The 15,233-nt window shown below is 24.9% G+C and overlaps 2 protein-coding genes across 5 annotated transcripts; both read left to right on the top strand.

Moving 5' to 3' along the window:
- The first annotated feature begins 4,149 nt into the window (after positions 1-4,149).
- LOC135926917 (zinc finger MYM-type protein 1-like) lies at positions 4,150-10,830 on the top strand. 4 transcript variants are annotated; one of them, XM_065462976.1, is made up of 16 exons: positions 4,150-4,259; positions 4,302-4,386; positions 5,838-5,922; positions 5,966-6,223; positions 6,532-6,615; positions 6,721-6,804; positions 6,961-7,047; positions 7,157-7,240; positions 7,397-7,483; positions 7,593-7,679; positions 7,724-7,974; positions 8,036-9,136; positions 9,176-9,465; positions 9,509-9,659; positions 9,702-10,006; positions 10,049-10,830. In XM_065462976.1, exons 4-16 carry the CDS (start codon positions 5,966-5,968, stop codon positions 10,411-10,413), a joined length of 3,234 nt encoding a protein of 1,077 aa, XP_065319048.1. In that variant the 5' UTR covers positions 4,150-4,259; positions 4,302-4,386; positions 5,838-5,922; the 3' UTR covers positions 10,414-10,830. The 4 variants fall into 4 exon arrangements, with proteins under 4 accessions (XP_065319048.1, XP_065318992.1, XP_065319110.1 ...); XM_065462920.1 differs by having other exon boundaries at positions 4,806-5,922; XM_065463038.1 differs by lacking the exon at positions 5,838-5,922.
- A 2,073-nt stretch (positions 10,831-12,903) lies between these two features.
- Positions 12,904-13,435, top strand: LOC135924535 (uncharacterized). Its single transcript, XM_065459596.1, has 2 exons — positions 12,904-13,179; positions 13,221-13,435. Exons 1-2 carry the CDS (start codon positions 13,014-13,016, stop codon positions 13,433-13,435), a joined length of 381 nt encoding a protein of 126 aa, XP_065315668.1. The 5' UTR covers positions 12,904-13,013.
- The last annotated feature ends 1,798 nt before the right edge of the window (positions 13,436-15,233 follow it).

Raw genomic sequence — 15,233 nt, 5'->3', positions numbered from 1 at the left:
ATCATAAAATAGAAAATAAGACTTTCTTAATCTTCAAAGTATAGAATCAAAAATTGTGATTGTTTTGTTAAATTTTTATTATTTATTTTCAAATCACGCAGAAGCAATCATTAACAATTGAAACTTCTCTTTGTATTTTTTTTAAACGAATCTGCTTTTCCAAATGACATTGGCTGGCCAATTATGACATATACTTCCCTTTAATAAACCGGTATCGTAACCAGGGGTGGACTGGCGATTCTCTGGGTCGTGGGCAAGTGTTTTCTAGTGGCCTCATATTCTTGGGGCTTCATTCCCATTAGCGGGCCTTCGGTCCGCTTTTATCCGACTTTTGGTTGGAATCGTTTTAATGACGTATTCATATTCCACCTGTTTTTATTATTACTTATATATAAAAATTCCTAAAACGATGAGTTATACAAAATATTACAGTTCTCACATTTTTATTATAAAATAGGACATATGAAATGATAATCCCGTATTTATTCTAGGAATTACACATATCAAATTTTAGTAATTGAACATATAAAAACATACTAATCCTAATTGTTAATAAAATATATATTTCACATATAAAATAATATTAATGTCATACAGTCAAAACCTGAAAATTGCGAAACGTTGGGACTGAAAAAATTAATATTTTCGCACTTATCCGATTTTTCACAATTAAAAGATTGAATTTTAATTATTTAGTATAAAAAACAATTTTGTGTTGCTAATAGTAATATATAATATTCAAAGTATATAAATTTGTTGTATATATACGATTATTATTATTAAGATAATAGTTAAGGAATATTAATTATTAAGTTATTTTTTAAAATGACAAAATAATATTTTATAATACGACCAACTGTCAGAAATCATCTATAAAAATAAAGTCTGAGATATTAAATGCTTCTCACTTTCTAATAATGTGTATTTAACATAGCTACTCTAGGTATACCTCATTTCCATTAGATTAGATATTAAAAATATTTTTCAAAGTTTACACGAGGAGCACCCAGGTTACACGTACCTTGCGTTAATTTTCATAAAATATTTTAAAGATAAATACACATTCTAAAGTTAGATACAGAGGCAAATTAGTCCACATACAACAATATTACCTAAACAACAAATTTTGAAAATCATGATTCTCAGAAAAATATAATCAATATTTTAAATGATATCCCTCAACCAACAAGTCAAATCTTTAACAACTTCAGCAAACAAGGATATCATAAAAGAAATATACTTCTAGACATGGAGAATTTACAAAAAATATATTTAGCAGCATAGTTATTTTTCTTATATATGTATTTAATAATTTAATCACCTAGAATTTTTCAAATAAAACTTTTATTTTGTATATTAATTACATATTCATTCAAGTCATTATAATTTTTTGGACAGATATGTATATTTATTATGGGAAAATTTGTAATTTTTATAATAGCTACATTTATTTTATACACTTATAATATTTATACACAACAATTTATAAAAATATGAATTTACAATATGAAAATAAAAAGATGAATAATTTTTATAAAATTAATTAATTGATTTTAAATAATTTGTAATTAATGCCTGGGTTGAATCAGTCTATAATGACTTCTAGCCTTTGTGATTTTTGGTCCTTTAGGTTTGCATGTGCATACTGAATAAAGATTTGATATCCTTTCATAGCTTGACTTTTATTCAGGAATGTGAACCCGGACCCTGAACCCTCGTATTTTGGCTGAACCTGGACCCTTTTTAAAAGTGGAGGGTCCAAGGGTTCTAGGTGTCATAAAAATTTTTAAAATAAAAATATATTTTTAAAAAATAATTTAATTTTTTTTGTGGAATCATTTATTCTATCTTCGCTTTATTCTTTCAATTTTCTTCCTGGACTTCCATTTTATTTAAAGATTGATATCATAAATTATTTTCCAGTGTAATAATATTTTATTATGTAAATTTATTAAAATGCTATGTTTTATTTTGAAAGTGAATTATTTTGTAGTATAAGAAATAATATTTTAATTCAAATGATAATGCATAACATACTGGTCCCCAATTTGTATGATGCTAGAATGATTATTAAGTTTGAAAGATTTCTGTAATGATTTTATTATAGGAGTATGTGAAGTCATTTTGTCGGAAGATGCTTGATGCCAAGGACCTTACTAGTGTAATAGTTCCTTTAAAAATAACAATATTAAGATAACAATCAGAACAATTATGTTTATTAGATGCCGATTCAATTTAGGAAAATTTACCGTTCTTTTTATACCAAATATTTTAAAACATGAAAATTCGAGAGCAACAATATTTGTAAATAGTGTTGTATACGCTTCTATATATTTAGACCCTCGATATTAAGTTTTATTGAATATTAAACAAAAACAAATGGCTAAAGACCATCTTAAGAATTATAGCATAAGCAAAACTCCATTATTTACAATATATTGGAGGCTACGACAATACCTATTGGTTGTAGTGATAATAATAATAATGATAGCAACATTGATGATCTTGAAATTTTACTTTTAGATAGAGAAAAAAAAATCAAATTATCATCAGATAGAAAGGAGGATAAAAAAATGCCTATTGCATCTTTAATAGTAAAGTTCTCAGAAGTTAAGAGAATAAATAAGTATATAAATATTTTAAAATTATGGGAAGAAAATTCTTAAATATATCCAGAAATATATGTTATCTAGAATTTTCATGGCTGTACCGGAGACGCAAGTACAATAATTATAAAAGGATAACTATCGATTTTAGTAAGGGTAGAACGTGAATTTTTATCTTTGAAATATATATTGTCTACTTTACATGGAAATCTCAAGGATGATATTTTAGAAGATATTATGATTGTGCGAGAATAAAAAATTTAAAATATAAATTATTTCATTTTTAAATTTTTCATTTGTAAATTATGAATATGTATATATTGAAGTATAATAATAAATGAATAAAAAATAATCTTATTTTGAGTCATTATTTTTATGTTCCCTGAACCCGAACCCTGGACCCGGGTCCTTTCAAATTTTATTCGAATCTGGACCCTTTTTTTTGTCAAAGGGTTCACATCCCTGCTTTTATTAGGATAATTAACAGGTTTCAATTATCTCTTCCATAACATCATTCATGTTATCACTTTCTACACTATCATACCTTCTAGAAAATAAGATAAATTCTATTATTTATAAAAGACTAGTGTTGTTAAATGGCTTGATTTGAGCCGATTTTTAAAAACGGCTAACTCAATATTTTAGCCAGAAGTATCCTAAGCCTTGAGATCTCGCTAATAGATGTCCAAAACTTTGTTCCATCTATGAGAAAAATCTCCAGGCTTGCTTAATATTTTTTCTGGATAAAATATTGATTTAGCCGTTTTAAAAAATCGGCTCAAATCGAGCCATTTAACAACACTATAAAAGACAATAAACCTTCCAATTTTAATCTAATTTGATTACAAATATCCTGTTCATCTAATAATGGCAACTTGCATTCTCATCATGTAAGGCATAAGATAGAAACATGGGATCTATTTTATCCTCTGATTCCCAATCAAATGGCATTGTTTTGTCAAAAAAATTGGCTTGAACAATTGTTGTACTTGTGACCCCCCTCCAAGCAAATTTTATCAGGAAAAGGCTTCGTAGATGTATCTAATTTCAATAACTTCTGCCTTTTATTTAAAATACTAATATAATATAATACTAATATAATATAATACTAATATAATATAATACTAATATAATATAAAACTAATAATATAATACTAAAAAGGGTACTACATTCTAATACTATAATTAATCTTCTAAATATACATATATAAAATAAAAAAAAATCCTTATATAAGTATAATATAATAAAATATATATAACTAATAATGTATTACACTATAATATTAATTTAATGTAATATTATAATACAATAAAATCCTAATATAAGCAGTGTCTACATGGCCGGGGGGGTAGGAGACAAATGCCTCCAAAAAATATTGGCATTTTGGGGGGTAGGTATTAATTTTGGGGGGTAGATATTGATTTTTGGGGGGTAGGCATTTGTTTTTGGGGGGTAGGTATTGATTTTTGGAGGGTAATTTTTGACTTGTATTATGATATTTTTAAATCCAATAATCGATATGATTATCGTTGATTTTCTGAAAAATGTCAATTAAAGAAAAGATATCTGTCAATTTATAAATATTATACACTATATTTATTTTTTTAAATTTTTAGAAAATTCATTTACATAATGGGATTTAGATTTTCACAGTATCAATTTTAAATTATCAATATATATTTTTTTATAATAAGGACCTTTTGAATAAAGAATCCCTTTTATGATAAGATAATCCTACTCAATTAACAATATAAAGAAACATTTTTGGATTTTAAAAAGGTAATTTTTTAAGCATATAATTGCATTTTCCTTAATTTGATGATAGATAAATAAATATAATAAAGAATGAAGCTATTTTTATTTAATCTTAATATGTATACTTAATAAGTTATCTGGGTTTTGAACCATGGCAATTATTTTTGCTAATAATTTTTTAAATAATCATTTTCAATGGGGTAAATATTACCACATTTTTGTGAGGCAATCAGGTTGGACCCATAATTGATTTCTATTTATGATAAATGATTCTTTGAGGTAAGTGTAAATTATATACAAAATTATAAGTGAGAGGTGAAAACCATTGTGTGATAAAAAATTTGTTAAAAGAATTGATAAATTTTTTATTTCATTATTAGATAAATTTTATATAACATCAAATTTTCCATAATATATTTGGCCTTTTTTCTAAATATTTATAGAAATCTTGGGAGAATGAACAGATAATCTATTCCTCTCATTTGATTATTGATTTAAGAAAAGATTTCAATTAAATGAATTGACAAAGTGATTCCATATACTGAAATATTGTTTATTTTTGTTAACAATAAATTAAATTTTTGGATATGGCTTGGGAATAATCTTTGAAACCTATGATGTGGTTTGGGTTTGGATTTCCATTAAACATGAACTGGGCCTGAAAATTATTTTTACTTATGACCTAGGCTGGATGAAGAAATCAATGCCAGTGAAGGTCTCTAATTTCAATGATTAAAATATATCATTTCTCAGACTTTATTTGAAGATAAATGAATGGGCAAATCACAAATATGCCTGTTTTCAATTATTTGCAAAATTTATTAGGATTGTTAATTTAAAGAAACTATGATTTCAAAGCATCATACATTTCTAAAAATTGTTGGACACTAAGAAATAAAGAAATCAATTGTGAAGTGTATAATGGAGGAAATATTGATCCATGATTGTTTTGGCATAAATAACAAAAAATATTATATTTTTTGTGACCATGCATTAAGCTTACATATAATATAATAGGAATCTTTTAAGAAAACATTATCAAAAATATAAGTTAATAGCTGATAGTCCATTATGAATGACTGGTAATCAGAATTTTCTTCTTTATTCAATGATGGGTGCATAATAAATTTCCTTTATATGATGATGATTGAATCAGTAAATTTTTCATTATTTTTATAAAATATGTTAATAGAGTGTATATTTATGAATTTTAATTTAAAAACAATAAGGGTCTAGAATATATTTTTTTGATTATAAATTACAAATACAAATGAATAAGAATTTATTTTAAAAGATTTTAATATATTTTTTAGATTAAAAATATAATACAAATGAATAAAAATTTATTGTGCACATATATTAAAATATCTAAATATATATTTCTTTAATATATTTTGTAAAACCACTGGAAAATTTTAAAATTACACCCTCATTTAAACAAATATAAATTTAATTTCTGAATCACACCTCATAAGATAGGAGAATTTTAAGATTCAGCCATCCACCGTCAAATAAAGGATAAAATTATGATTCTCCATCATTCTTGATGGCCATCAGTGAGTAAAAAAATATTATCTAAATATTTATTTCATTTTTATTCTAGATGCCAAGTAACAAAACAATATATAAAGTCAAATGTGACTATATTAATTGTAAAACTTCTAAAATAAGAAGTGACAAAATAAATAACCATTATAAACATAAACATCCTCATGTCAAGTTATCTGATATCAAATTTACAAAGATAGCTATCAAAAAGGATAATAATTGGGTATCCTTAAATAAAGATATTCCATTCAATATCACAAATGGGGTTGAAACCAAGTTACAAAAAAAATCAATAACATCTTACTTCCAAAAAGTAATTTTTTATATATATTATTTTAATTCATGACAATAAATATAAGTAAAAATAACCTTAAATTTTGTGAATTAGTAGAAACCAATTCTTCATCTATAATTTGAGCATAATACTTTTAATTTTTATTAAAGATAAGATTTTTAATATATAGGTACATTTTTATTATGCCCTTTATCAATTTTGAAGGAAATAAATTATAAGAATATTTAAATATTTCAACTTTTGTTAAAAAAAAATTTATATATTATAATTAAGAATAAAATAAGTCATTTGCCTAAAATTTTCACTACTCTTTATTTAATAATTAGCACAAATCTTTTATTGAAGATTCCCAAATTATATTATCTCATACAATGCCCAGTTCCAGTGATCTGCTGATTTTGAATAATGAGGTACTTAATTTAAATAAGATTTGTTTTATAATTTTGAAGGGAATAAATGAGGATATTCAGATATTTTCATGAACAAATTTTAATTAATCTTTATTTAATAATTAGCTCAAATCTTTTACTGAAGATTCCCAAATTATATTATCTCATACAATGCCCAGTTCCAGTGATCTGGTGATTTTGAATGATGAGGTACTTAATTTAAATAAGATTTGTTTGATAATTCTGAAGTGAATAAATTATGAAATATTTTCCACTTTTCTATATCTTAATTAAGAATAAAATTTTTATTAAAATTAAGATTTTCATAAGTAAACAAATTTTAACCACTCTTTATTTAATAATTAGCATGAATCTTTTATTGAAGATTCCCAAATTATATTATCTTCTCATACAATGCCCAGTTCCAGTGATCTGCTGATTTTGAATAATGAGGTACTTAATTTAAATAAGATTTCTTTTATAATTTTGAAGGGAATAAATGAGGATATTCAGATATTTTCATGAATAAACAAATTTTAATTATTCTTTATTTAATAAGTAGCACAAATCTTTTACTGAAGATTCCCAAATTATATTATCTCATACAATGCCCAGTTCCAGTGATCTGGTGATTTTGAATGATGAGGTACTTAATTTAAATAAGATTTGTTTGATAATTCTGAAGTGAATAAATTATGAAATATTTTCCACTTTTCTATATCTTAATTAAGAATAAAATTTTTATTAAAATTAAGATTTTCATAAGTAAACAAATTTTAACCACTCTTTATTTAATAATTAGCATGAATCTTTTATTGAAGATTCCCAAATTATATTATCTTCTCATACAATGCCCAGTTCCAGTGATCTGCTGATTTTGAATAATGAGGTACTTAATTTAAATAAGATTTCTTTTATAATTTTGAAGGGAATAAATGAGGATATTCAGATATTTTCATGAATAAACAAATTTTAATTATTCTTTATTTAATAATTAGCACAAATCTTTTACTGAAGATTCCCAAATTATATTATCTTCTCATACAATGCCCAGTTCCAGTGATCTGCTGATTTTGAATGATGAGGTATTTAATTTAAATAAAACTATACACTCTTTAATAATAATTAGCAAACACACAAAGTTATTGAAAATTCCCCAATTATATCTTTTTTTCATCCAATTATCAATCCCAATGCAAGCCAAAATATTTCAAACATTAAAGGCCCAAATATTATTCAATTATATAAAAAAAAGGAGCCTAATGACCCTTTTCATTTCATATTCTTTAGAATGACAAATATCTTGATTAATTTCATAATTTCCATAGGCCCATGTCAGCCATGTTCAAATATATTTCAATATCCTGTTACTCACAAAAGGTTTTTAAAAAATTTAATTTTTATTAATTTTTACGCATCCATTATTTCTACTTTTAAATAGGAGCATGAATATATCCTATTATAAAAAGGTTAATATTGATGGTTCCCTCAAACCAAGAAATTGGTTATCCTATAGCACCACTTTAGACAAAGTCTTTTGTCTTTATTGTCTTATGTTTGGTGGCCCTAAATCCAATACTTTTTGGACTCAACTTGGAGTAAATAATTGGAAAAATTTTAAGCGTGACTTAGAGAGACATGAGTCATCTTCTATTCATAAGGATTGTGAATACACCAACATGACTTGGCTTGCAAATAAGCGTATTCAAGATCATTTTCTATCAAATAGGCTTGATATAATAATGGAAAATCGTAATATAGTTCATAATATTATTGATGCCATTATATACCTTATAAAATGTAACATAGCCTTTTGGGGCACTAATTCGAATGAAGGTAATTTTATGTGCCTCATAAAATTAATGGCAAAAACGGTTCCAACTTTACGGGCATACATTGATAACAACGAAAAATTGAGGAGAAAAAAATCAGATAAAATTTCAAGACCTTATATAAATTTATTGTCATATGGCCATGTGAAAAAAATTATTGAAGTCATTAAGATAAAAATAATAAAATGTATTATTCAAAAAATTAAAGAGAATTGTGCCTATAGCATCATATTAGATGGAACATATGATGTGTCTAAAAAAGAATGCATTGCTTTACTTGTAAGATATATAGAAGATGATCCGCATCCACATCCTGTAGAAAGGATCATCCATGTTTTTACAACATCAGAAACCACCGGGGAAAATATAAAGAAACATGTTTTTTCTAAGTTCAAAGATCTTGGTCTTCCTCTTGATTATATGGTTGGGCAAAGTATGGATGGTGCAGGGAATATGAGAGGAGTATACAAAGGAATGCAGGCTTTAATATTGAAAGAGGCTCCAAAAGCCATATATATTTGGTGCCATGCACATAGGCTCAATTTAGTAGTTGCTCATGTTTGTGGATGCAAAATAGAAATGAAAAAGGTAATGGGAATATTGGATGAGTTATATAATTTCATGAATGGGGTAAGACGTCAAGGAGTGTTTGTTAAATATCAAATGACAAAGTCTAAAAAATCTCTTAAAAGAATAAAAAATACAACAAGGTAAATATAATATTTTTAATGTAACTTATCTTTTTTTAGAAATTGGTCATCATCTTATAAAGCTGTAGAAATTTTTTTAGATGTTTATGAACATATTATAGCATCATTAAATGAATTAAAAGATTCTAATGACCCAAGCACCTCTTCTATTGCCGATGGATTATTAACAAGAATTAAGGATGAAGATTTCATATTAAGTCTATTTATTTTGAAAGAAATATTGAAATGCACACATGAGGCTTGTATTGAAATGCAGGCAGTTGGTAATGATTTGGCTATGGTAACTAAATTAATACAACACACAAAAAATAAATTACAAAGACTAAGAGGTTAAAATTAGTTACGATTTCTATAAATAATTTTAAAATGTAGCTAATGGGGATAATATTTTTTTAAAATTGCATTCCTTATCTAACAGTTATTTGAAAAAGAATAATGTTACAACGGAATTGCATAATATAAAATCAATATTCAAATTTGATCAAACAGCATTCAATAATTATGTTAAACAAAAAAAAAACAAGTTGAATAAAAAAAGATTTAAAATTATTATTTAGCATTATAGATATAAAAGGGAAATATTTTTCCCTGTGCTTGATACAATCATTAATGATTTAAATGAAAGATTTAATTATGATTGTTTAAATTTTTTATCTCAAATATCTCTTTTTACACCAGCTGGAATTATAGCCAATGATAGAATAGAAGGGTGGCAAATATCTCAAATTTGTCATACTTACCAATTAAATGCTCAAGATATTGCTCGTGAATATAATGATTTTCGATCTTTATATTTGGATTCACAAGCAATCATTTATTGCAAGGATCTTTTGAAAATAAAAAAGAATGATGGGTTATATATTGATGAAAGTAATTTATTGATATTTTATTTAAAATTATATATAATTAAAGGTATTGTAAACGATGAAACCGAGGAAGATATCAATAACGATAACATAATTAATACAAAAAAATGGATAAAATATTCATTTATACTACCATATCGTCTTTTAAATAAATTAAATTCTTATTCTAATTTATATTTATTATATAAATATTTATTGACTCTACCAACTACTTCTTGTTCAGCCGAAAGAGTGATGAGCAAAGTCAAAATAAATAAAACTAGAATGCGGAATAAAATTTCTGACCCCTTTTTAGAAAATTTACTTCTAATATCCAGCGAAATTGATGTTTTTGAAAGATTTAAAATAGACGACATTATAACGCGATTTGCATCTACGTCTAAAAGATTAACTAAATTATTAATAAAATAAGTTATATCTTTTTCACAGCTAATTATATACGCCTTTTTAATAATGTAAATTTAATTTAATAGTTTTTTATATCATTCTAGTCCGGTGCATAATATAATACTATATTCATTTTATTTAAATATTTTATAATAGTTATATTTACATAAATGTTTTTATAATTCCAGTGCAAAATATATTATATTCATTTTATTTTAATATTTTATATAAAACTTATATTTACATAGATGTTTTTATAATTCCAGTGCAACTATATTCATTTTTTTCTCATATTTTATATAAAAGTTATATTTACATAAAAAAATTTATATTTCCAGTGCAAAATATACTCTATTCATTTTATATTTTATATAATAGTTATATTTACATAAATGTTTTTATAATTCTTGTGCAAAATATACTATATTCTTTATTCTAATATTTTATATAAAAGTTATATTTACATAAAATTTTTTTTTATATAATAGTTATATCTATATGAATGTTTTTAATTAATATAAAGGCATTAGTATTTATAGAATCAAGCTATACCTCTTTAAAATTACTCATTTTGTTTTTTTTACTTAATATAAAGGTATTAGTAATTATAGAATCAAGCTATACCTCTTTAAAATTACTCATCTTATATTTTTTTACTAAATTTTTGATATTTTTTTATAGTAATGTAAATATGTTATCTCATTTAATACTATTATATTAATTTTTATGAAAATAAATTGATTATCAATCAAATTATGAAAAGATTGCACTACCTACTTAAATATAAGTTAATTGAAAACGGATAGTAACAATAGTTATCAGTTTGTAAATTTTTTTTTCCAAAGCAGGTCTGAATGTTTGTAAGGGTATAAATAGTGACTTAATATAAGATTTTCTTGATTAAGGCAAATATCGCGGCCGAAGGCCGCGAAATTTTTTAGGGGGTAGGGGTAGATTTGGGATGGGGGTTGCCTCCATCAAATTTTCTGCCATGTAGACGCTGAATATAAGTGTAATATAATATAAAATATATATAATTATATAATATAATATATTTTAATATTAAATATATAATAATAATATAAATGTTTTAATCAGGCGTCTTCAATAATATTTGAAATGTAGTGGATGGTGGTCATATTGATTCAGAAGTATATGAAACTCACTTGTCTTACTAGAAACTATAGGAATAAATTTTTTTAAAGGTTTATATTGATTAATAAGTACAACCGTTTAATTGCATATCGCTTAAGTGCAAAAACTTTTAAATGCGAAAAAACCCCGCGATTTTGATAATAATTACTATGGTATAATGTTAAATTACATTTATTTGCGAATCGATTAATTGCGAAATATCGGATAATTGCAAAATTTTTCAGGTCCCATTTATATAACAATAACGTTAATTTAATCGGATAAGTGAAAAAATAAAAAAAATTTATCGAAAAAAATTATTCATCATTTTTTTTATTTAACCTTTTTCCATTCATTCATTCATTCATTACCACGCCAGAAATTAATATAAAAATGGTAAAAAAATCATTCCAAACATTAACCCTGAAGCATAAAAAAGAAATAATTGATAAATTAAACACTACATCAAAAACACAATTGGCATCAAATTACAATTGCCACGTCTCGACAATCTACCGTTTAATAGCGAATAAAGAAAACCTATGCTCACAATTTCTAAGGTCCTACAACTAAAAGAGTTAGAATGAGTTGTTACCCAAAGACAGAAGCAGCTTTATTGGTTTGGTTTACCCAAATGCGAAGTAAAAATTGCAGTCTAAATGGGCCAGTGATGTTAGAAAAAGCTATGTTTTTTAGCCAAACTGAAGGTAATTATAAGTTTTTATAATATATATAAATTATAGGCATTCCTACTAGCAGCTTGTTGCAGAAATTTAGGAAAAGACAGAATATAAATTTTCATAATGTTTGCAATGAAAAGGGGAGTGCAGATATTATTAATGCAAATGAATGGAGCAGAAATACAATACACTCCCATCTCTGATTAAAGATTATCAAAGGAGTAATATTTACAATTGTGATGAGACAGGACTATACTACCGAGCATTACAAAAGGGCACAATGGAATTTAGTGGAACTCAACCACTGGGCTTCAAACCAGACAAGGAAAAGGTCACAGTTCTATTTATCATAAATGGGGATGGATCTGATAAAAAGTTATATGTTGTAAGGAAATTTAAAAACCCTAGGTGCTTTAAAAATAAAAAATTACCAGTTAAATACTACTCCAATAAAAGCAGCTGGATGACAACCTCAACTTTTGAAGATATTCTTAAAGAATGGGATTCCTCATTAAAGAAGATCTTGTCACAAAACAAAATTAACATTTAACAATATAAAATTAATTTTTTTACCAGCAAATACAATATCATTAATTCAACCTTTGGACATGGGTGCAATTATATCTTTTAAATGTCATTATAGAAAGGGTATCATGAGAAAAATGATAACATTAATGGAAGGAAATGACACCACCTTTTTTTATAAAAGATTTACACTTTAGCCTCTATCTTATAAAATTTGCATGGGGTGAGGTGACAAGTACCACAATCATAAAGTGTTTTATTGAAGCTAAATTTTTTGATAAGTTTATGGCATTTGATTGGGAATCGGAGGATGATATAGCATTAACTGACAACGAAGAAGATGAATTTGAAACCATATTTGAAGAATATGCGTTACACGATGATGATGCTAGCTGCCATGGAATTTTAGATGATCAGGATATTTGTAATCAGATAAGATCAGAGTTGGAAGGTTTAATTACTTAAAATTTTAATTAATCTTATTTTTTATAGAAGGTTATGAAAGCTCCGAGAATGATGAAGGGAACCTAGAGATATCTGATCATTTAATTACAAAAAATCAGGCTCTTAATGGTTATTATACTTTTCTTGAATATGCTCATAATCTAAGGGATCAAGATTCACTAAGAAAGCTAGAGAATATAGTGGAAAAAGAATTATATACTCCAGAGTCTAGCCAAACTCTTATCACAAAATATTTTTATTAAATCTTACATTACTTTATAATAATTGTGATGCATGTAATAAAATTAGTTCAAATAAAATCTTATGTTATAAAGCATTAATAAACTTTCATTCCAGCATGGTCTGTTAATACATTTACATTTATAATATTAGAATTCATAAGATTTGAATAGGCACAGGATTTTAATTCAAATATCATGTGAATGAAAACAAAACACTTAATAAACTTAAATTCTTTTATATTAATCTTATTGTTTCCAATTTTTTAGGCAAAATATTTTAAAATTTGGCTTTAATAATAAATTAGAATTTAAAAAGTGATAATATATTTGTGTAAAATTATATTTCAATAAATTTAATGAAGGTAAAATGACAAAATTAGTTAAAATTAATGGAAATAAATATTAGGGTATTGTAAAGGAAAAAATGTTATTATCTTTCACAAAAGCTTTTTTTTGCTTTATTCTTACATATCTTAAATAAAAAATGAGATAAAATCAAGTAAACAAATTTAATTATAATTTTATTCAATAAAAAATAATTTATTAACAACTATAATGCTAATACATAAATAATTACAATCTTTTTATAATTAAAAGTCTTGTTTTCTTTGTTCCTTTCTGTCTATAATCATGTCTAGATCTAGAGAAAATATAAATATATATATCAAAATATATCACATTACTTTCAAGTGCTTCAGATATTTTAATATTATTTGATTGATCTAAATTAATTGAATACTTTTTATAAAATAATAACTTGATGAATTGACGATAAAAATATAGGATTATTGGTGGGAAGAAAAAAAAGCTATGATCATATGTTTCAACAAATAAGATAAATTTTTAAAATTTAGTTTTTTTATTCGTTACATAACTTATTCAAATTAAAACAATGACATATAATAATACCTAGACTGACGATTCATTCATTAAAATCCATTTTTAAGCGTCGTTAAAAGCAAATCAGCTGGACCCGCCATTTTGGTAACCTTTATAATAATTATTTTCATGTTAAAAACTAATATTAAATTGATAACTTACTTTCTTATTATCTCGATGAACAGGCAATTCTTTAATAAAGTTTGCATCAGATATAATATAAAATTAGGCTCTCGTTTAAAATTTTAATATTTATTACAGTAATCAAGATGGCGTCTCTAGCTGATTTGTATTGATGTACACTTTTAATGAATGAATCGTCAGTCTAGGTATTATTATATGTTATTGAATTAAAATATATAGTTGGTTGCATTAATTAAAAATTGTATTTATTGCAAAGTTTGATGGCTTATGCAAAGAATAAAGACACTAACGATATAGCGCGAGGTTCGAGTCAGTAAAAATATATTTTATTAATTAACTTTTTCATTTCACACTTCATTTATATACATTTTTATAAGTCCAAATTAGAATATAAACGAAAAACAAAAAAGTAATATAAAAGTAAGGTTACGCCGTTTATAAAATAAAATTAAAAGTAAGGTTACGCCGTTTATAAAATAAAATTAGATTATAACAAAAAATTAGATTATAATAAAAATTAGTTCAAAAAGTATATTCACAACATTCTCCCTCTTCTGATAATTTCATCGGAGAAGTCATATAGAGTTTGTTGTTTTAGTGGTTTATCGTTTTGGTAATTAAGTTGTATCACGAATCATCATAACGTTGGCTTGTCCCAATCGTTGGTTTGATTTTGCACGATGGTTCGTTTAAATCGCAATTTTTTAAAAATCGTCATAATCATCAGTAAGTCGCGAATAATAAGAATTAATAGTTCATCAAAATATTAAAATAAGTGAAGAATGATAAATCAATA

Source organism: Gordionus sp. m RMFG-2023, chromosome 1 (assembly GCF_954871325.1).
Source record: "Gordionus sp. m RMFG-2023 chromosome 1, tfGorSpeb1-WG-v2, whole genome shotgun sequence".
NCBI lineage: Eukaryota > Metazoa > Nematomorpha > Gordioida > Chordodea > Parachordodidae > Gordionus > Gordionus sp. m RMFG-2023.
Note: the sequence above shows the minus strand (reverse complement) of the source record. Positions and strands in the feature narration are given on the sequence as shown.